Here is a 22,181-nt window from a genome sequence, read left to right on the forward strand (position 1 = left end):
TCTCAGCTGCTCTTTTCTCTTCACAAGGTCAGCTGTAAGCTATCAGGCAAATGATTCACCTCTCTTTCCAGAGCCACAGGATCAAAGCTGACAAGTTCTCCCCTTTTCCATGTCTATGGAGCTCTCGCTAGTCCTCTGTGTTCTTCTTGTATCTGTTTCTGAGTTCTTGATTGAGCGTCCATTTATATAGCCCACCAAGGGGGCAGGGAGTCAACCCTGCATGCCCTAACGATGTGGTCGAATCAAAGTCCTAATCTTTATTTAATCAAGAAAGCGGAAAGCCTTTGTGTTTTTTTGTTTTTGTTTTCTTAAAGATTTATTTTATTTCTCCCCACCCCCTCATTGTTTGTACTTTCTGTGTCTATTCATCTTCCTTGTTTCTTTAGGAGGCACTGGGAGCCGAACCTGGGACCTCTAAAGTGGGAAGGAGGTGCCTAATTGCTTGAGCCATCTCTGCTCCCTGCTCTGTTGTGTCTCTCATTGTGTCCTCCCTGCATCTCTTGTTGCATCATCTTGTTGCGTTAGCTCGCTACGCCTGCCCATAGTGCCAGCAGGCTCTTTTCTTTAGGAGGCACCAGGATGTGAACCTGCGATCTCCCATGAGGTAGGTGGGAGTCCAGTCACCTGAGCTACATCCACTTCCCCAATGTAAAGCCTTTGAATTGAACACAGTCAAAGGATATCATGCCTTGAGAAACAGACCAGTTTACAAATATAATCAATACCTCTTTTTGGAATTCATAAACTATATCAAACTGCCACAGAGCATAATTTATACCTGGGGAGGGAAAAAAATAGAAACATAAAGGAAACAAACAGAAAACAACTGAGTATAAAACTGGATGGTTTTGCCCACAAGTTGTTCAATGAAGGAGAGATCAGAAAAGCTGAGAGGAAATTCAAATTGTCTTTTTGTATAAATACAGCAGAAAATTTAGCATCCTTTGTCTTCAGAAAATTAACAAGTGTAATGAAAATAAAAGCTCAGGATTAGCATTGACTTTTCCCAGGGAAAATTACCATATTACATAATACCAGGCCATTGGTTTTTTCAGGGCTTCTATTGATCAACAATGCTAAGCTGAAATATGAACAGTGTTTCAGTTTTAAATGAGGAAAATAGTAGGTTTCAAAAGCTGCCTCCAAACGGAAGTGATTCAATTCAACTCTACATTAAAAAGAAAAAAAGCTACAAACATTACAATTCAAAGGTAGAAAGTGTTAAGAAACAGAATCTGGGTTGCCTTTGAAGACAGAATTCTTTGGGCTTTATTTGCATGTTCCCATTCTTTTGATTAGAAACTTTTTTAATTGTGGGGAAAAAGAAAAAAGAAAAAAAAGAAATTGCACGATATTTGCCCGTTAGGGCAAAAGAAGGTAGCAAGACTTAATGCTCTCAGTTAAATTAACACAGGTCTTAATTTAAATCATTCTTGTAATGACTGACTCAAAAGTATACACTCAAAAGTATAGATACCTTCATGAATTTATTCATCAATTCTGGGATACCTTTTTTTTTTTTTTTTTTTACATTTTGTTCTATTCCTTTTTTTTTTTTTTTTCACTTAACATTGCCCCTTGTTTCCATTCTATATCAGAATATATAAAGTTACCCAATCCTTTTTACCAACTATATAATATTCCATTTATAGGTATATTACTATATATCTAATTCTATCAGCACCTATTTAGGTGATTTATAATCTGTAATATTAAAAGCAATGTTTCAAAAAATAATTTGTACAAATATAATTTTAAACATGCAATCTATTGCTAGGACAAATTCCTTAGAATTTGAGTGTCTCTTAATATTGCATGTTCTCTTTCTCTGCAAAAGTTGAAAGACCAGGTTTGTATCTTCAGTTCAGAACTCTCCCCTGAGCACCAACCCACTGATTAACTCTACATAAAATATCTATATGACTGCCTTAAACCTATTATGTCATAAATTGACTTCTAGAATTCTCATCATATAAATGGCACCTCCATTCACTCACAGTGGAATATTATCCAGCCACTAAAAGGAATGAATTTCTGATTCAAGCTGCAACATGGTTGAACCCCAAAGATATCATGTCAAGTGAAACAAGCAGACACAAAAAGACAAACACTGTGTGACTGTATGAACTTGCCTATCTGGAATACCTATTGTAAGCAAATTTCTCAGAGATAGATAGTAGATTATATGTTACCAGGGGCCATGGTGGAGAGGATGGGTTGAAGACCGTGTTACTGCTTAATGGGTGCAGAGTGTCTGTTTGAGGTGATGAAAAAGTTGAAAATGGATGTTAGTGATGGTAGCACAGTGTTGTCACTAGAATTAATGCCACTGAATTGTACACTTCTTTTTTTTTTAAAGATTTATTTTATTTATTTCTCTCCCCTCTCCATTCTCCCCATTCCCCCTGTTGTCTGCTCTGTGTCCATTTGTTGTGTGTTCTGTGTCTGCTTGTATTCTCATTAGGCGGCTTGGGAACTGATCCTGGGACCTTCCAAAGCAGGAGAGAGGCAATTACTCTCTTGCACCACCTCAGCTCCCTGTTCTGCTACATCTTATTTTCTCTCTGTGTGTCTCTTGTTGTGTCTTCTTGCTGCACCAGCTCTCTGCATGGCTAGCACTCCTGCATGGGGTGGCTTTCCTGTGCCAGGCAGCACGTTCCCACACAGGGCAGCACTCCTGCGTGGGGCCACATTCCCTCATGCGCCTGCTCGCCCTCACCAGAAGCCCCTGCGCTTCAAACCCTGGACCTCCTAGATGGTAGGTGGGAGCCCAGTTGGTTGAGCCACATCTATTTCCCAAATTGTACACTTAAAAGTAGTTACAGTGAGATCTTTTGAGTTGTATATATACTACTACAATAAAAATTAGTATTACGTATTTATTAAAGTTCATGGGAAAATGTTCTCATATATATTCTGTTAACATCTTTCACCACAAGAGTCACTGTTATACAGTCCCATGCTTTGCACAATCCATTTAGAGTGGCATTAATTATAACACTCCCCATTATTTTATGAATCACTAAGGAAGAAAAAATCCTGCCAATTGAATAATAGCACACCATCAATTGTAAAATGAATCCTAATAAAATGTGCATTTTAGAATCAGTGAAATGGGTAAATATTTTTGTGACCATTTCATGAATGTCTGCTGTACCCACAGATATGAGACCAGGGCCATGTTTCTTTTGTCCACTATTGTATCCATGATCAGAACAAATAAATTCTTAATAAATTCTTAAATGAGTGAATGAATGAATGAATGAATGAACAAGTGATTGAGTAAATCAAACAGTGGGGTTTGTCTTACACTCCAAATGCCTAAATGATAAATAACAAAGCGCATTTAAAATCAAAATTAACTGCTAAGTAACTGCTATAAAATAACAATAATATTTTCTGATCTTTCTTTAGAAGTGACATATCTATTTCTTAGGAAAGAAGTCCTGGAAATGATTAAACTCTGATCAATTAGAACCACCCACTTCTTTGTGAAACAGGTGAAGCTTGATTTGGTAAAGTGAAAGTGAGTAATCTGCACTGTTTAATATAGAAGCAATTTGAGTGGGGAAAGCAAGCTGTTATCACCTCCTACTCCTCTCTCTTTTTTAAAAACAGCCAAATTCAGGCACACTGCCTTTTACCTATAAGAAAAGCAATTCTATAATTTTGTAGAAACCTGTAAGGTGATGACATTCTGTTCATGCAATATTATTTTCTGTAGAAAAGGTGATTAACAGAAGAAACCGATCTCTTCATCCAGAAACATGCAGGCTTTATAGGAGTATGATTATTGGACCTAACTTCTAATATAAAGGGATATATTTCAAAGGATGTAGAGAGAAGGATTGTGTCTTCTCTCAAAGGGAAGATACATCCTTTATTCCTAGTGTTATTCAGTAGTCAGTTTCCTCCTCTGTGCTTCTACCATCTCTACCCTACCTACTCCTTATTCTTTTCAATCACTATCATGCCCTCTCCAAGTTCTAAAGCAAAGTGGTCTACAGGAATGGTTGGACCAGATTAAAAGTCTTTGAATAGGGAAGTGACTGTGGGTTCAATCCCAGGACGTCCTGGTAAAAAAAGAAAAAAGGGTCCCAGATCTGCTCAGAGAGGGGCAGGACCCCAGGGCTGCGCGGGGAGAAACACACCAAAAAAAGATGATGACGCAATCAGATAGGAAAAAAAAAAGTGTTTAAAATAGAAAATAATAGGGAGCAGAAATCTCTATTACAGTGGAATGTGGGTTATATTTAAATTTGCACAGGGAATATAAAAAAGAAAAAAGAAAAAAAAATTAAATTTGCACAAAAAGCCTCTGCAACTCAATTAGAGATGTGAGTCATCCAGGTGAGTTGTTGTGGAACTGAAAAAATGAATCCTATGTATTTGTGGTGATTTGGAGCTATGTACCCCAGAAAAAAAGCATGTTCTTAAACTTAATCCATGCCTGTGGGTCTGAACTCTTGTAAATTGGACATTTTGATGAGTTTACTTCAGTGAGGGTGTGGCCCAACTGACTCAGGATGGTCCTAATCCTATTACTGAAGGTCTTATAAGGCAGGTCGCATAGAGAGAAAAAGCCACATGAGCAGCCAGAAGCCAATGTCAACAGAGCTGAGAAGCCAGGAGAGGTTGCCATGTGCATTGCCTTGTAGCAGAAAAGCCAGGGAGGACTCCAGAGTCTCTTGGAAGAAAGCATTGTCTTGGTTTCTCCTCCCCTTAAAACCATGAGCCAATTAATTCCCATTGTTTAAGCCAACCCATTGTATGGTATTTGCTTTAGCAAAAAAAGGAACTGGAAGACGTTGTGGCTCAAGCGGTTGCGCTGCCTACCCTCCTCCCACCTGGGAGGAGGTTTCTGGTGCCTCCTGAAAAAACAACAAGAAACAAACAACAAGCAAAATAACATTTCAGGGAAGCTGGTGCTCAACCACTGAGCCACATCGACTTCTCACATATGAAGTCCCCAGTTTCAGACCCCACTCATGGTACCTCAAAAAAAAAAAAAAACAAAAGTATCCAATGACAAGATTAAGAAAAATCCTTATGTACTCATCTAGATAAAACTATATCTATGACAATGCCTTAATTGAAGGGTAAAATAAGTTTTAGACCGATATGCAATTCAATTTTTAGTTTTAGAAAATTTTAACTGGTAATGCTTAATGGGTATGGAGTTTCTGTTTGGGATGATGGAAAAGTTTTGGTAATGGAAGATGGTGATGGTAGATGGTGAATGTATTTAAACACCACTGAGTTGGATATTTGAAAGTGTTAAAATCACAAATTTTATGTTGTATACATGCTACCACAATAAAAGAAAGTTTTATACCCATAGAACTGTACAACACAAAGAGTGAACCCAACTGTAAACTATGAACTTTAGTTAATAATATAATCATAATAATATTGGTTTATCAGCTGTAAAAAGGCCACACACTAATACAAGCGTTAATAATAAGGACAACTGTGTGTGCATGTGGGGGGGGGGGGTGTACATGGGGCCTCTGTATTTTCTGGGTAATTTTTCTTAAACCTACAGAAAATCAATAAAGACAGAGCTGATAATGGTTGATAGGAGCCATAGTTCCTGCCCGCAAGAAATGTTCAGTCTAGTGAGGGAGATAAGACTTGTCTGTAAACAAAACTAGGATACTAAGGTAGATAGTGACAAGTGTCTTAAAGAGGCCAAGGTGATAAAAGGGACTGGATTAATTCTGACTAAGAGGATTAAAAAATGTTAACGGAGGATATAGTGCTTTAACTAGGCCTGGGTGTGCTTGAGGGTGTATAGAGTGGGTACATTCAGAATTTGCTTGAAAACAAACACTTGCTTATCTTTCAGTTTAGTGGAATTACACAGCCAGCAATAATGTGCTGCTTATAGGAAATCACATATCATTATCTATCTACCTACCTATTTATGCATCTACCATCTACCTATCTACAAAGAGAAATAGAGACAGAAAAATGCATATGCTTAGTACATGTAGCAATTTATTGATAAATGTACATTCTGAATCACATATGTAAGCCTAGAGGGACAGGGAAATCCATAGTAAAGTATTTTGCAGCACTCTTCACCTATACCCACTAGATCCCACTAGTATCTATCTCCCAGGTGTGGCGACCAAAAATATCTCCAGGGATTGATAAAAGTGTCTCCCAGGGGACAAAACAGCCCCCTTTTAAGAACCACTGCTATACACAAACAAAACATATGCAATAGATCTCTTCCCTCTACTCTGCAGGTCAATAAAAATTTAAAGTTCACGACTTGAATTTTCTTTTTAGGCTCCTTTCATGGTTCTTAACCTTATTTTGGATCAAGAAAACCTTTGCAGATATGTGAGAGTGACTCATTCACTCCTCAGGAAAAAAGAAATGTACATGCTCACACCATGTGGAATATACACTAAAGTCTCCTGAGATGGGTTCTGTTTCTGGAGCTTGTAGACTTGCCATGGTCCATATTTTACAGCTGTATGGGTAACAGAAAGCTAGCATTCAGAAGGTCCATATTTTGGAGACTCATTTTCATTTACTTCAGAATAATCAGTGTGAATCTTCCCATTCCTCTTCATTAAATGCTGCACTAAGCAGTTTTAGCAAGGTTCATTCGAGAAGAAAGCAAAATACTCATGGGATGGGATAGATGCCACTTCCCATCTTTCCCTTTCTAGTCTCGGTTCCTTCCTTGGCCAGCTTGTTGCCTCTCCGATTGTCTAAACGAATGAGAAGACAAATAGAAAGAACCAGAAAGACAGTGGTAAAAGACAGGGGGCAACCTGGACACTTTATTTGGATTGTGAAATATCACACACAGAGGACAGTACATAGAATATTTATCTAAAACTTATGAATAAGATAAAGTGAATCACCCTAAAACCACCATCCACTGGGTAGGTACTTCTAAAGAAAGACTTTCTAGAAATCCAGAGCCTTATTAATACACAAAACCGTCCACGGCTCTGATCCCCCCCCCCCCCCCCCCCCCCCACACACACACACCTCGTATGAGCCACACAGACTGCGGAACTCCTGGTCCACGCAGCCTAGGAGCCAAGATCGGTACCCCCCAGGAAACGGTGACCCCTTCTCCCAGCCCGGCTCTGCCCTCGGGGAACAGGCCCTGGTCCGCCCCCGACCTTACTGCTCGAGTTAGTAATTACGCGGTGAGGGAGAATCCGGTGGCTCTTGCGTGATCTCCAAAAGCCTCGGTCTCCCGGGTTCGGGAAAGGGAAAGAACGAGGAACGCGTATGATTTCTTTCTCGGTAGCGCAGGTGGGGAAAGATCGCTGCTCCTCTCTTCCTCCCTTTCGGTCAAGGTGTCTCTATTGCTCCATAAATAAAACGTCTCACTGCCTTCTGCGAGCGCTATAAAGGCAGCAGAACAGCTGTCCCGACGACATTCCGAGCGGGACACACGTCGAAGCAGGTGAGTTCGCAGCTGAAGATGCAAAACCTGCCCTGGCCTAACTCTCGGGGAGGCATCGATGTTGGGACGGGGCTAGTGAGAGGACACAGCGCGGGCGGGCAGGGACGGGACAGGTTTCTTTCTGAGAAGCTGAGAGAAAGAGGCCCGGGGAAGAGACTTGAAAGTTCTGCCCCCAGGAGAGCTGCGCGCAGCTCGAGTGCTGGCAGCCCGGGGATCCCGCGAGGGCGCCCGAGGCAACCCCGTTCTGCCCGGGACCTGCGCTTCGCTGAGAGGCGCTGCTGGGGCTGCGCCCTGGGTCCCGCGACGTGCGGGTACAGAGTGACGCTCAGCGCCAGCTTCCCGCCTTGCGCGCGGGGGACCCCTGCCCCTGGGCTGTTTGGGGGAGATTTCTGGAAGCGGACAGAGTCCGGGTCACCCGCCGGAGGGTACGCCGCAAAAGAAACTCACTGGCTACAGAGTCGGGAAGCGCGTGGCGGCAGGTGCAGCCACGCGGCCCGAAGGTCCTCGGGTGCCCCCCTGCTGTCTGGCCGAGCGCGTCCTAGGGGCGGCGTGCGGGGAGCGCAGAGCGCGACTGGGGGCGACCGGGGTTCACAGGGTCTGCTGCCGCTGGCGGGGTCCGGGTTGTCGCCTCTTCCTGCTCCTCCCCCTTCACCTCCTCTTCTCTTGCCTCTCTCCATCTCCTCTCCGTGTTGCCCTCCGCTGCGCCAGCCATGGCCGCGCCAGGCGGCAGATTGCAGCCGCCCCAGCTCCCCGAGTGCACCTACAGCTACGTGGTGTCGCGGCCGGTCTACAGCGAGCTCGCCTTCCAGCAGCAGCACGAGCGTCGCCTGCAGGAGCGCAGGACGCTGCGGGAACGCCTGGCCCAGAGCTGCAGGTAGCCGCCTCTGCTCCGCACCGGGGGGAATGCAGGGGGCGTCCAGGGCGCCCGGCTGGGAGGACTTGCCTGAGGCGAACCCTGGGAGGCAGCGCGCTGGGGGCCCGGCCCACCCGCTTGCTTCTCCCGAAGGGTTTCCCAAAGGGTTTCCCGTCCGAAATTAGTTCTTTAGGGTGAGACAGATTCCTTCATTCTCCAGCCTAAAGTTGACTCTCAGAAACTCGCCTTTGGGGAGAGTATATACTGGACGCCCCGTCCTCTATTTCCTTTCTTAAGGAACTCTGAAGTGTGTCTTGGGACACAGCAGATTCCTACAGCCTTCTTGTGAAGGCCAAACTGAGCATAGAATGGAGGAAGAGGACTTCTTTGAAGAGATGATGGGTAAACCCATCCGCGACCAGGAGTCCTTGAAACCCGGAACTAACCTAGCAAGATAACATTCAGTTAGAGAAATGGAATGAAGGCTAGAAAACAGCAAAGAGTTCTTCTGAGGCAGTGGGGCCCCTAGGGGAACCACTATCAGTCCCTAAATCCAAATGTGCCACCCGTAATTAGAGATCACAAACATAAGGAACTTGGAGTACTAGTCAACGGCTGCCAGATTTTCATTCTTTCTTATAAAAAAAAATCTTTGTGTCATGGAACATTGCAAACATTTATGAAGGTAGACATAGTAATAAAATGAACCCCACCCCATGACTTTGCCCATCACCTAGTTTTAACAAAGATCATCTCAAAGTTAATCTTGTCTCATTTATCCCCACCCATTTGCCCTCTTCCCCTATTATTTTGATGCAGATCCCACATATTGTATCTTTTCCACCAGTACATATTTCAGTATATGTTTATAAGGATTCTATTTTTTACAAAATGAAACCACAATCTTTTTTTGCATCTGAAAAAAAGAAGTCCTTACTATCACCAGATATTCAGTCATCATTCAAATGTCCAATTGTCATCATTTAAAAAAATAGTTTATTTGAATCAGGAGCCAAATAAGTTTCAGCCACTGTTGATGTGTTTTCTTTGTCTCTTTTGTCTACGGGTTGCTGAATTTAAAAAAAACAACAATTAAGTAGCAAGGTACAAGGTATACATTCATCATGTTCAGATTTTTGTAGAAACTGGCTCCAAGCATTGATGCCAAAATATACAGAGCTTGTTTATTTTTTCATATGAAGAAGAAGAAGAAGAAGGCGCCTGAGTTAGAAGTCTGAAAATTAATCTCCATTCACAGACCCAACATTGATTAGTCAGTGGCTGGACCAGAAAATAAGTTCTTGTGTAGGGATATTTGTTCAGAGGATTAAAAATGTGGGAGTGGGTAGTGGACACTTAATCCTGTGTTTTCTAGTACGGTACGTTTTAAAGCACAGTTGCAGTTCTCGGCAAAGGTGTCTTAAGCACCTCAGTGTTAGTGTTTTCCATGTAATTTTTCTATCTTGTTATAAACATCAGAAGAATTCAGTTCATAACTTTATTATTTGCGATTGGTTGTGATGCGGATTGCACTGGAAACCCACTTTTCTTGCTTTTTGACAGTTGTTCAAGAAAGAGAGCCCTCCGTGTAGTGAAAACTCTCCTGCCAGTCCTGGAGTGGCTCCCCAAATACCGAGTCAAGGAATGGCTGCTTAGTGACATCATTTCAGGAGTTAGTACTGGCCTAGTGGGTACGCTGCAAGGTAAGATGATGGTGAGTTGGCTCCCTAGTGATTGAGAGTCCCAGTTTCCAGCAGCAGTTCATATCCCCCAGCTACTACAGCTCTGCCCCAAATGCTTCCTTATCCTCCAAGGCCATCATCTTTCCTCTAGAGCACCTTAGCGGAGATGTTCACCTCTTTTCTCCTCTTCCTTAGAGTTCCCTTCTTAGGAAACCCTGATGCTCCTCTAGCTGCTTGGCTCCAGCTAGAGGCAAATCATGTCAACTGTGGTTTCCCAACTTTTATTGACCACATCTCACAGTAAAATGTGACGTGTTACATCATGACTCATACACACTTAATCCTCACTACAAGTGATGCACTGTGATAGTCTATTCTATTGTTTTTTTAAAATGTTGAATGTAGCCCATTAAGGTATTTTACATCACACATGTGGGTCTTTTTTCAAGTACAAGTTTTAGGTAACATATCTACATCATAAATTTTCCCATTTTCATACATGGGTCTTGTCCTGCAGTTTGAAACTGGCTTAAAGGAAAGTAAAGAAACTATCTTGGCCTAGATTACCCTTGAGTGTCTTTCCTGCCTTCCTTATCTTTTAAAAAATTTAGTTACATCCCTCCCCTTTTCTTAATATTCTGGAAAAATGTACCAACACAGGTGATTGTTTTCTAAACTGACTTTACACGTGTGCATCTTCAATGTCTGTTTCATAGATGGTGCACAGTGGTATGGGCATTTTCCTCCTTGTCCCATCCTTACCATCTTGTTTCTGCCCCCTGCCCAACACCACTCCCTAAAGCCCCACTACCACACACACACAAAAGAATTTCATTTACTTATTAAATATTTATGGAAGAAAAAATTTACAGGGCATCTAGTATGTGCCAGGCACATGAATTAGACGTACCATCTGCCTTCAAGGAGTTCATAATACAATGAGGAGAGAGTTAATTACAACTTGGTGTGATGAGGGCTGTGGCTGGGTTTGTAACACTGACCACCAAGGAATTATAAACAAGGTACACTCAACACAGCATTGTGGGTTCAGGAATGGCTTCCTGAAAGTTGAGATGTCGAAGCCAATTTCCCAGAAGGATGTCTGTGCTTGCTAAGTGATGGGAAGTAGGGTGGGGTGTGGATGTGTGTCGAAAGGTAACTTAAAAATAGACTATTTCTAAAGTTAGTAATAATTGTTGAGCAATATTATGAGCGAAAATTCAGTTGTGGAACTCTTATGATTACTTAGAGCAGCTCAGGTAGAGTCCCACAGAGAAGGAAGGTATTCTATGGCCCTGGTGTGGAGCTGCACCCACTCAACCATGTTCTCCATCACAGGGCAGACAGGAGAGAGAGAAGGATGGGGCTGTGCAGGTCCTGGTTAAACAGTGTCAAAGGTCTGTGTGCACAGGGGACTCTACCAGTCATGATGTGGCACAGGGGGACAGGAGCCATGTTTAATTCATATTTGAGTACCCAGTGCCCGGCACAGAAATCAATATATAATAGATGGTCCCGTAAATATTTGGTAAAGGGGATTGAATTGTATTCCTGATATTGAGTCATCTTTACATATAAAAGACAGTGTTTCGAGTCCCAGGCCTATCAAGTTTTCATACACAAGTATCTTATAATAATTAATTTTGGTTATTAAATATCAGGCACTGTGCTAAGGCTTAGGCTAGTTAACTTATTTAATCCTTACTACAACTCTGCAAACTAGGTACTATTATTATCATTTTTTAAAAATAAATGATACATCTATCAAATCTAGCCCAAGGTCACAGAGCTGATAGGTGATAGAGCTGCAATTTGAACCCAGAGTCTACTTCCTATCATCTTAACTAATGTAGTTCTTTACTTTATGGGTACTATGTTTTCCAGAAACATAATAACATATAAAGTTGTCTTTTTAAAGTGGATTGCTGAGAGGTTAATCTGGGTTATTCATTCATTCACTTATTAATCTGATGTATTCATTCCCTTATTCACTCATCACCATCTATTCACTTAATAAATATTTATAAACTAATTCTGCATATCAGGCATTCAACCATGGAGAATCAATAACAGACATAGTTATTGACTTCATCAATTTCATTTCTAGTGTAAAAACAGGAACAAATAAGTACACAGACAAAGAGAAAAAGAATAACAGATTGTGATATCACTATGGATATTTGTATGGATATGGATTGTCTGGTAGGGATTAATTTGGTGGGGGACATTCTATTTTAAATAGAATGATCATTTCTGAGGAGTTGGAATTTAACCAGAGACCAAGATGAGAAGGACAAAACAGCCATATGATGAAAAGGAGTGTATCAGGCAAAGGTGCAAAGGCCCTGGGGCCAAAAGCCCTTAGTGTTTTCAAAGGGGGAACAGCATGGGTGGAGTGTACAGAGGAGGGAGTGGATGAGCAGAATGAGATAAGATTTGGAGAGGGCAGGACTAGGGTGAATCAATAGAGGCCCTAATTCTTAGTGTGCTGCCTTAAATATTGTGCCCTAAGTACCTCACCTGCCTCAGCCTAGTCCCAGCCCTGAGGTTAGGTTTAGCAGGTTGAACCAGATCCAGATTGAGCAGGTGATAGGGAGAGCTACACAGATCTGAACTGTATTTTGGAGAATCGCAGATGTTTACTGATAGAGTAATGACGTTTGCGTGCAATTCCAAGGTAGTTGGCTTGAGTAATTGGGGAGATGGTTATGCCATTTACTAAAATGGCAAAGTCTGGGTGAGGGGTAGGTTTGGGATGAAAATCAAGAGTTTCCTAGATATTTCATATAAGTGAGATCATACAATTTTTATCTTTTTGTGTCTGGCTTATTTCATACAACATGATGTCTCCAAATTTCATCCATGTTGTAGATGTATCAGAACTTCATTCCTTTTTATGGCTGAATAATATTCCATTGTGCATACATACATTTTATTTATTTATTCTTCTGTTGGTGGACACTTGGGTTGCTTCCACCTTTTGGTAGTTATGAATAATGCTGCTACGAACATTGGTGTACAAATACCTGTTTGAGTCCCTACTTTCAACTCTTTGGGGCATACGCCTAGGAGTGGAAGTGTTGGGTCATGTGGTAGCTCTATATTTGAATTTTCTTCTACTATTTTTTAGAAAAACCTTTGTATTTTTACATAACTTTCAACTTACAGGACAGTTGCAAAAATAGTAAAAATTCCTACAGAGGACTGCAACATACTCACTGCCCAGAAACACAGATCCACCGTCTTTTAACATTTTGCCACATTGGTGCTATCATTCTATCTATCTATCTATCTATCTATCTATCTATCTATCTATCTATCTACCTTCTAAACATTTGAGAGTGGGTTGTATACTTCATATTTCTCAAACTCTTAATACTTCCATGTACATTCGATAGAGTTTTTGTTTTTTCAAAGATGATAGTGGCCAATATGACCAGTACTCCTAGTGGGGAGACTGTGACAAATGAATGCAGAAAGTTCTTTCAAGAAACTTCACTGTGAAGCAGAGCAGAGAAACGGGACTGAATTATAGGGTAGTTAAGGGATGGATGTGGAGCGAGGGGAGGACTTATTTTTCTTTCAGTATGAGAAATACTAGAATTGGTGGGAATGTCCTAACAGAAAGAAATCTGTGGCCCAAGGGCTAGAGGAGAAACAAGTGAAATAGCAAAGTCCTGAGAAAAGGCAAATGTGGATAGATGCAAGGACAGAAGTGGGAAGATTGCTCCTTCATGGCAAAAGGACATTTTCATTTCATCCATTTTAAAAGGAAGAAAGATAGTCAAAACTGTGCAGATGCAGATAAGTTTGAAAGTTTGGTGAAAAGCAAATTAGGGATATATCTTATGGATTCTATGATTTTTGATGAAGTGCAAAATGAGTCTGTTAACTGAGATTGTGTGGAGAAGGGTGATGAGCAGTTTGAGGAGAATAGGCGAGGTTTGAATAGTTGTCTCAGAGAGAGGAAAAACATTCTCACTGAGAAAATGTAATTGCTTGTCAGGAAGTGCTGAGTACCCATATGGGTCTTGTGATCATGAATTTTAAGTGAAATTTATTAGCCCCAACATAGATGTCTCTAGTCCAGGTTTTTTAGCTGCTCGAAGGTTGTGTTTTGGATGTTAGATGAAAGATCTTTGGGTGATGAATCACAAACACAGATAGCCAGACAGAAGAGAATGCATGGAAGGACAGAATTATTAGATCAAAGAGCCTGGAGGTAGAGAAGGGAGAATGAGGCGGTGGAGGGGCACAGGGCTTACCTAACCTAGGCTCCTGAGAGGGTCTGCAGAAGAATGGGGGAAGAACACAAGTGGGTTCCAGGCTCTTGCCTTTATTATGACCCAGGGGGAAAAGGATTTTCCCATGACTACTGGGGTTTGGAATTTCAAACGATATTATATGATGCAAAAAAGGAGAAGCAGCAAGAACTGTTAGGAGAAGATGAGGATAGCTTCTTATCCTCTAAGCCATTTGGAGATACAAGTCTTATGGAGATACAAGTGAATTATGAGGCATGAAAGAGCAAGGGGCCATTGGGAGACTTAAAGGTGGCTCATCATCCAAACAATAGGAAGGTGCATGCAATGCTAGTTGTGGTCAAGCCCGGGGCAGAGCCAGGTGGGATCTTCACTCAGAAGGGGAACTGACTAGACAAACATTACAAGGCACCACATATGGTTTATTTTATTTTATGCCATTCCAGGCTGTCATGTATATTTAGTTTCAGCCAGATTGTGGTTTTGACAGACAAGAGAAGGGAGGGAGAGAGAGAGAGATAAGCAGGGGAGTTAAGGATATTTGCAAAAGTCCATGAAATTTGGACTGGGTAAAAAAGGAAGGTGCCAAGGATAGTGAAGAAATGGATCAGTTAATGGATAGATGCAGTAAGGATTCTGGAGCAGGTGAACTGGAAGGCTAGAAAGTGATAGCTTCAAGAGAGAGGCTCAAAATCAAGAATTCAGAGGTATACAGTTTCTGATGAAGACAAGGCCCCTGATATAACAATAGATGGGGTGGGTGAGGAATGGAGGAAAAATTCATCATAGAAGACAAGCTCAAGTAACTGAGAAGCCAGATAATGACATTTAAAAAAAATTATTACAGTAATCTATATATTCCACATAACATTTCCCACTTTAACCACTTTCAAGTATAGAATTCAATTGGGTTAATTTCATTTCATAATCGCATCTTTTTTCTCTTTTTAGAAAAAATTATTTTGACATAATTTCAAATTTACAGTACACTTGCAAAAATAATAACCAACGCCATACAGAGAACTCCAACATACCTCCTACCCAGATAACCAGACCCACCAACTTTTAACATTTTGCCACATTTGCCCTATCATTTTATCTATCCATCCATCTGTCTATCTTTCTATTTACCTACATCCTAAACATTTGAGTTAAGTTGCATACTTAACATTTATTTTAAGTATATATCAAGTTGTATGCTTGAACATTTAATACTTTTGTGTACATTTCCTAAGAACAAGGATATTCACTTATGTAATCATCTTAAGTATAGTTATCAAGTTAAAGACATTAACATTAATATAGTTAATATTAATAACCAAATTAATATTAAAATTAATATGGTTGACTTGATGGTAACGCATTATAATGAATTTAACAAAAATGTCGATTTATGGATGTGATTGTGGCTGAAATGAGTAGTCTAGGACGATTAATGTTAGTTGGAGGGCAGCTGAAGGATAATATTGGGAATGTACAACAATGATTTTGGAAGTAGACGAAGATTGTGGTTAATAATATAAATACAGGAATGTTCTACTACAGGGTATTAAGAATATGGTGATATATGGGAAAAATATAACTAATGTAATTTGTGGACTACAGTTAATTACAAAATCATAGTGTTTTTGTAGCAAAAGCAAAGCTAGTACTATATTAATTCTAAAGGTAAAAAAGAATATGGGCTTTGCTTTTGTGAGATATGAATACAATTAAGCATTTTTTCCTCTTCATTTTTCTCATTAGTAAGAAGACCTTGATTATGTTGCTTAACTAATCCATGTTTATCTATGTATCTGAATCCCCTACTCCCTCTTCCCCTGCTCCAGTAACCGGTACTCTATTTTCTATCTTTATGAATTTGCATATTCTAGGTTTCTTACATAGTGGAATCATACAGAACCTGTCCCTTTATGTCTGACTTACTTCATTCAACCTGATATTCTCAAGATTCATTCATGAAATAGCATGTATCAGATTATTATTCCTTGCTAGGGTTAACTATCATTCCACTGCATGTATATACCACATTCCAAGTATCATTCATCTGCTGATGGACCTCCAGGGACTTCCACCTTTTGGCTCTTGTCAACAATGCTGCTATGAATATTGGTGTACAATAATACATTAAAGTTCCTGCTTTCAGTTCTTTTGAGTATAAACCTAGAAGTGGGATTGCTCGGCTGTATGGGAGGAACCACTGTGTCCTCAGAGGCTGCACCATTTTCCCTTTCCCAGTCTTTGCAGATTAGCCTGTGGGAGCACTCTCCTTTAGAGTTTACCTTTAGAGACCAGCCTGAGGCGAAAGGCCAGTCTTTTCTGCACACGTGTCTTTTCATGGGCATGTGCACATTGCCCTAGATAATCCACTGTTTGCATTGATCTGAATGAGGATGTGACTGAGGAACAATATACAGAGCATTTCTGCTCCTGGCAATGTTATTTCTTAGGTTGAATGATGGATACATGGGTGTTTATTATATCGTTCCTTATCTTTTTGTATGTTTTAATTTATATTAAAATCTTTTCCAGATTTTTTATGCATACAATATACATGTTTATTTTTACAAAAGTAGGAACATACATATTTTTCAGTGTTTGAATCCTGCTTTTTCCATTTTTAAACTTTTGTTTCTTTTCTCTCTATGCCAGTAATTGTACTTCTATTGGTCACATCATTGTCATTCACAGAATTACAATGTATGAAGCACCATTTTTAAAATATTTACTTATTTATTTACATCCCCCCTTGTGGCTTGTTCCATTCTTTGCTGTCTCTTCTCTGTGTTCATTTCCTGCGCGTTTTTTCTGTATCTGCTTATCTCCCTTTGTTGCGTCATCTTGCTGCACCAGCTCTCCGCGGTGCGCCGGCCATCAGCTTTCAGCACATGGGCCGATAGCTCTCCATGGGCGCGGGCGAGCCTGCCTTCACAAGGAGGCCCCGGGATGCCAACCCAGGGCCTCCCATATGGTAGATGGGAGCCCAATCGGTTGAGCCACAACCGCTTCCCCTGAAGCATAATTTATTTACCACTTCTTTATTTTGGAACATTCATTCAATCGATAATTCTTGAGCACCTGTGGGCTAGGACATTTAGGACATTTTCTATTATTATAATTAATAAAGGGTACATCAATCCTTTACTAATAGCTGAAGGACCCAAGGGCGTGATACCCTTTCAGCTGTTTGAGTGGGATGTAATATAGAGTAAGATGTGGCTCCTACGTAAGAAGAGTCTAAGCAAGAGGGAAAGAATAGGTTATCATTATCTTCTAACTCCCAGGTACACCAAAATGAAATTTTTTACAGAGTCTGATATTCATGGACCCAGAGGCTGCTAGGATAGCATAATAAGGAGCTGGTTTCCTTCACCAGGGAAAAGAGTTGCCTTGTCTGCTGCTAAGTAGAAACGTCATGGTTTTTTTCTTTGCCTGCATCTAACCTCTCTTCCCTAACAAAAAGGGAAAATGGGCAGTGGAATGGGACTGTTCTCTAGAACACAGAAAAACTCTGAACCCGGATGAAACTACCTGCAAAACTCATTAGAGCCTCTGGACTGAATTGACCAAGTTTGTAAGCAACTGACTTAACTTTTTTCCACTGACCTGATTAGTAGATGATTGAATTATTGATAAGTTGTGTGAATTCATTTGAGCAGGTCATACGTATAGGTGCAAACAATATCTCACCTGATTCATATTATGTTCTATATTCTAGAATAGGCACAGACTATAAACAAAATGAGACCGCTCAGGGCAGGCTGATATATAAATTGTAAATTAAGGGTATCAACGAAAAGGCTTTTCTTTGTGCAGTAGATAGATACCATAACTTCTGTTTGTGAATTTAATTGTTTTGGATGTATTTTCAGGTATGGCATATGCTCTACTAGCTGCTGTTCCTGTTGGATATGGTCTCTACTCTGCTTTTTTTCCTATCCTTACATATTTTGTTTTTGGAACATCAAGACACATCTCAGTTGGTAATTATAAGCATATTCTCCATTTGTATTTGTTCATGTTTACAGTGTTTCAGCTATATTATATTTACCATGCTTCATTAATATTTTCCAGGAAAGTAGGTCTTTAGTGTTTTGCCTGCTTTTCCAAATCAAGGATACAAATCTTTGTAGCTTTCAAAATAAGCATCACCATCTCCCAAACCTCAAGATTGAGGAATGAACAAACATAAGGGGTGAATGCAACTATAGACGAAAGTAGACATTATTATTCTAGAAATGGAAGAACTTGTATCATTGATATAAAGGCAGTGGCCACTAGAGGTTTTGAGAGGAGGGAGAGGGAAGAATAGATGTAATATGGGGCATTTTGGGAACATTGGAGTTGTCCTCCATGACATTGCAATGACAGATACAGACCATTAGACATTTTGTCAAAACCTATAAAATTAATAGTTCACAAAGTGTAAGTTATTAATATAATATGAACTAGATACCATGATTAGTAGCAATGCTTCAATATGTGTGTATCAGTTGAACAAATGTACCACACTAATGAAAGATGTTGTTAATGGGGGAGGGGGAGAAGGTGGGGTATATGGGATTCCCTCTATTTTCTATGTAACATTTATGTAACCTAAAGCTTCTTTTAAAATTAAATATAAATATAAAATAATATGCCTTTAGTTAGTGTCTTAGCTTGCCAATTTACTGTGACAAATACCACACAATGGGTTTGCTTAAGTAACAGGAACTTACTGACTCATGGTTTTGAGGCTAGAAAAATTCCAAAATCAAGATATCAGCAAGGCTTCCTTTCTCCCGGAGTCAAGACTCTTCTAATGCTGACTGCTGGCAATCTTCGGGGTTCCTCGGCTTGTATCCCTGCTTCTCACCACATGGTGCTGTCCTCTCCCTTCTGGCTTCTGTCTTCTGGGTTCTTTTTATAAGGCCTCTAATAATGTGGATGAAGACCCACCTTGATTCAAAAACAACATCTTCAAAAAGTCTTTATAATGGGTTTACATCCACAGAACATGGATTGAGGTTAAGAACATGTGTTTGTTGGGGCACATAATTCAACCTACCACAGTTAGCTTTATATACCTGTTTTTCCTAATGAAAAGGAGAAAATTGAAAGCAATGAAAATTATAGCTCACCTTCAAATTTAACTTGTTTTGATTTTTTAAAAAACATAATAAGTTGACTCCATATTTAGGAAGTGTTCTCTTCTTAAATATAGAATGAGTGGGGAAAATTTTTTTCAAGAGGCCTTTGAACCTATTGTATTGCAAGATTAACTTAGCATTTTAAACACTGCATTTGTTAAATATATATTCTCTATCTTATTAAAGAGTATACTTGTTTTAAATCACTAATATAGGAAGACTAGCAAAATCTTGCCAACACAATTTGGATGGTAATCTTGGCTTTTATTCTCGGTATGGCTCAGAGTACATTTATTTCTTGCTGTCTTAAAGTTTTAACTCTCTTTTGTTAAGATGTTCCAGTAAATGAGGGTTTTAATATTATTTTGCAACTTTGACATTATACCAGAAATCATTTTGCTCTGAATCCACCTGCTGGCTAGACATGTCTACCTGGATGATCTTCTTGAAACTCAAATACAGTCATATACTCAATTCCCAACCCATCTCCTTGTCCTTAGTTTTTCCTTCCCCAGTATCTAGCCTATTGCCTTGACCTTAGAAAGAGATCAGGAAGAGGTTGTTGATTGAAGGAACTTCCTTTCCTTGGGGAGTAAGTCAGCATCAAATGCTTGACTAGGTAAGGAGCATAGAAACTGTTTTTTTCTCCTCGGTATTTCTAAAAATTTAGATGTTCTAGGTTTCTGGATCTTGGTACTGAGTCCACCCAATCATAAAGCCTGTGATCGTCTAAGGCTGGAATTATCATCACGGCTAAAAATTTCAATAGTGAATGGAGCAGTTGCTGGAAGGAAAGTGTTTTTTAACATAGAATCTTACAGACTGGAGTTTGATATGAAAAAATATTTTTTCCTGAGTAGAAAAAAGGAGAAACTATATTCTCCCTTTGGAATATAATTTGGAACCCATTGTAATGATCAAGGTACTCAGTCCACAGACATTAGGATGTTGTATGCACTAGGAAATAGAAATAAGGTAGACCAAGTAAAGCCTCAGTTTATATGCCATTGTCATTCCTGGCAACTCCCAATCCCCATACACATGATCACCCAAAGATATTGTAGATGCCCTTCCAATGTACTCACAAAGCATCTTGAGTGCTGTGTTATAATGGCCTACCTGTGTGTCTCTCTCTCCTATTTCTGGGTTATGAATGTCTTGAGATATCTGCCTGTTTAGCTTCTTTTGTGAACAAACTATTTCCCTATCACGGCTAGTTATTTTGCACATCTCTCTAATCCCATGTAAAAATGTTTGATGCCGAATACTTGCCATAAATAATTTACTAATTGATAGATACTTTTTTCCCCAGGACCTTTCCCAGTGGTCAGTTTAATGGTGGGATCTGTTGTTCTGACCATGGCCCCTGATGAACATTTTATCATATCCAGCAGTAATGGGACTGCATTAAATACGACCGTGATAGACTTTGCCACTAGGGATGCAAGGAGAGTAATGATTGCAAGCACCCTTACTGTTCTGGTTGGAATCATACAGGTAATGGACTTACAACTAAAATACATATTAAAGTGGTTTTTATTTAAGTAACTAACTGAAAAGCATAAGTAGAATTAAGATTCATTTAATAGCAAAAATGATGCAGTTACCTAGACCTTCAAGTTATTTTCTAAATTGCATGTTTAGGACTGGATGCTAAAGTAGTTGGAAAGGCTCATTTATCATCAAGTCAGAAATGAAAAAAAAGCAAATCAAACAAACAAACAGGAGGTGGATGTGGCTCAGGTGATTGGGCTCCCATCTACCATATGGGAGGCCCAGGGTTCAATTCCCAGGGCCTCCTTTAATGCAAACTGGCCCGTGCCGCCATGGGAAGCACAAACAACAAGGGGGGATGGGATAAATAAAACAAAGTAAAATAAATAAATCTTAAAAAAACCAACCAAACAAAAAACTCCACAAAAGAGCATGTAAGAGCCAAGTGAGGATGGGGGGAGGGAAGTGTGAGAACTCATAAAGGAGAAAAAAAATGTTCTTGTGGATGGAGCCATGGGATCTGAAAGTCAAAGAAAAAAGCTGCATGATTTTTGTGTTTTAAGTACATTTATAGAAATTCTTCAAGGTTTATACTAACACATGGCTTTAAAATTTTCAGCTGGTAGAAGGGAGCAAAGGGATATGGCATTAAGAAACTCAGATTTGCTCTCCAACATTTATTTTTGTGATATAGGCAGGCTACAAAGGTTTTAATTGGTGTTAAGCTTAAATCATTAATATTTAAAGAGAGCTGATTCTTCTCCCAAGGAAACATTTAATTTTTCTTTCCTTTTTCTTTTCCTAGTTGATATTTGGAAGTTTACAGATTGGATTCATAGTGAGGTATTTGGCAGATCCTTTGGTTGGTGGATTTACCACAGCTGCTGCCTTCCAAGTGTTGGTCTCACAGTTAAAGATCGTCTTCAACGTTTCAACCAAAAATTATGATGGAGTTCTCTCCATTATCTATGTAAGTGTTGCTTCTTACTCCAGGGATCCGTCACTGTTCATCCCAGGAAAGACAATGCAACCTTCCCCTCTTCACCCTGAGTTTGAGGAGTGTGTGTTTCTTCAGGCTTACATTGGGAGGCACTGAAAACATTCTTCTCTGAAAAAAGCAATAAATTCAGGAGTACCAGTGAAGTGTTAGAAATCATTGCTCTCCACGAGTAAAAATGTCACTACACTTAAAACTATTCATAAAGTGGTATAGCGAAGTGAAGACTGGTCTGTGATTCAGTAGACTTGAGTTCCAGACTCAGCTTTGCCTCTGACAAACTCAATGTCCTTAGATGCATCACAGAGGGTAGTGGCTGAGAG

General features: G+C 40.0%; 1 protein-coding gene across 2 annotated transcripts in view; it reads left to right on the forward strand.

The window, feature by feature from the left end:
- Positions 1–7,035: 7,035 nt before the first annotated feature.
- The window catches only part of SLC26A4 (solute carrier family 26 member 4), a 57,357-nt gene continuing 42,211 nt past the window's right edge, over positions 7,036–22,181 (forward strand). Inside the window, exons 1-6 of one of the 2 annotated variants that reach the window (XM_004459138.4) lie at positions 7,036–7,441; positions 8,150–8,315; positions 9,858–9,997; positions 18,111–18,221; positions 20,680–20,864; positions 21,667–21,831. In XM_004459138.4, coding sequence (XP_004459195.2) covers positions 8,152–8,315; positions 9,858–9,997; positions 18,111–18,221; positions 20,680–20,864; positions 21,667–21,831 — 765 coding nt within the window. In that variant the 5' untranslated portion in view covers positions 7,036–7,441; positions 8,150–8,151. Of the gene's footprint in view, positions 7,442–7,609; positions 7,867–8,149; positions 8,316–9,857; positions 9,998–18,110; positions 18,222–20,679; positions 20,865–21,666; positions 21,832–22,181 lie in introns of those variants that run through there. The other variant, XM_058297159.1, reaches the window with a different exon arrangement.

Source organism: Dasypus novemcinctus, chromosome 5, assembly GCF_030445035.2.
Source record: "Dasypus novemcinctus isolate mDasNov1 chromosome 5, mDasNov1.1.hap2, whole genome shotgun sequence".
Taxonomy (NCBI): domain Eukaryota; kingdom Metazoa; phylum Chordata; class Mammalia; order Cingulata; family Dasypodidae; genus Dasypus; species Dasypus novemcinctus.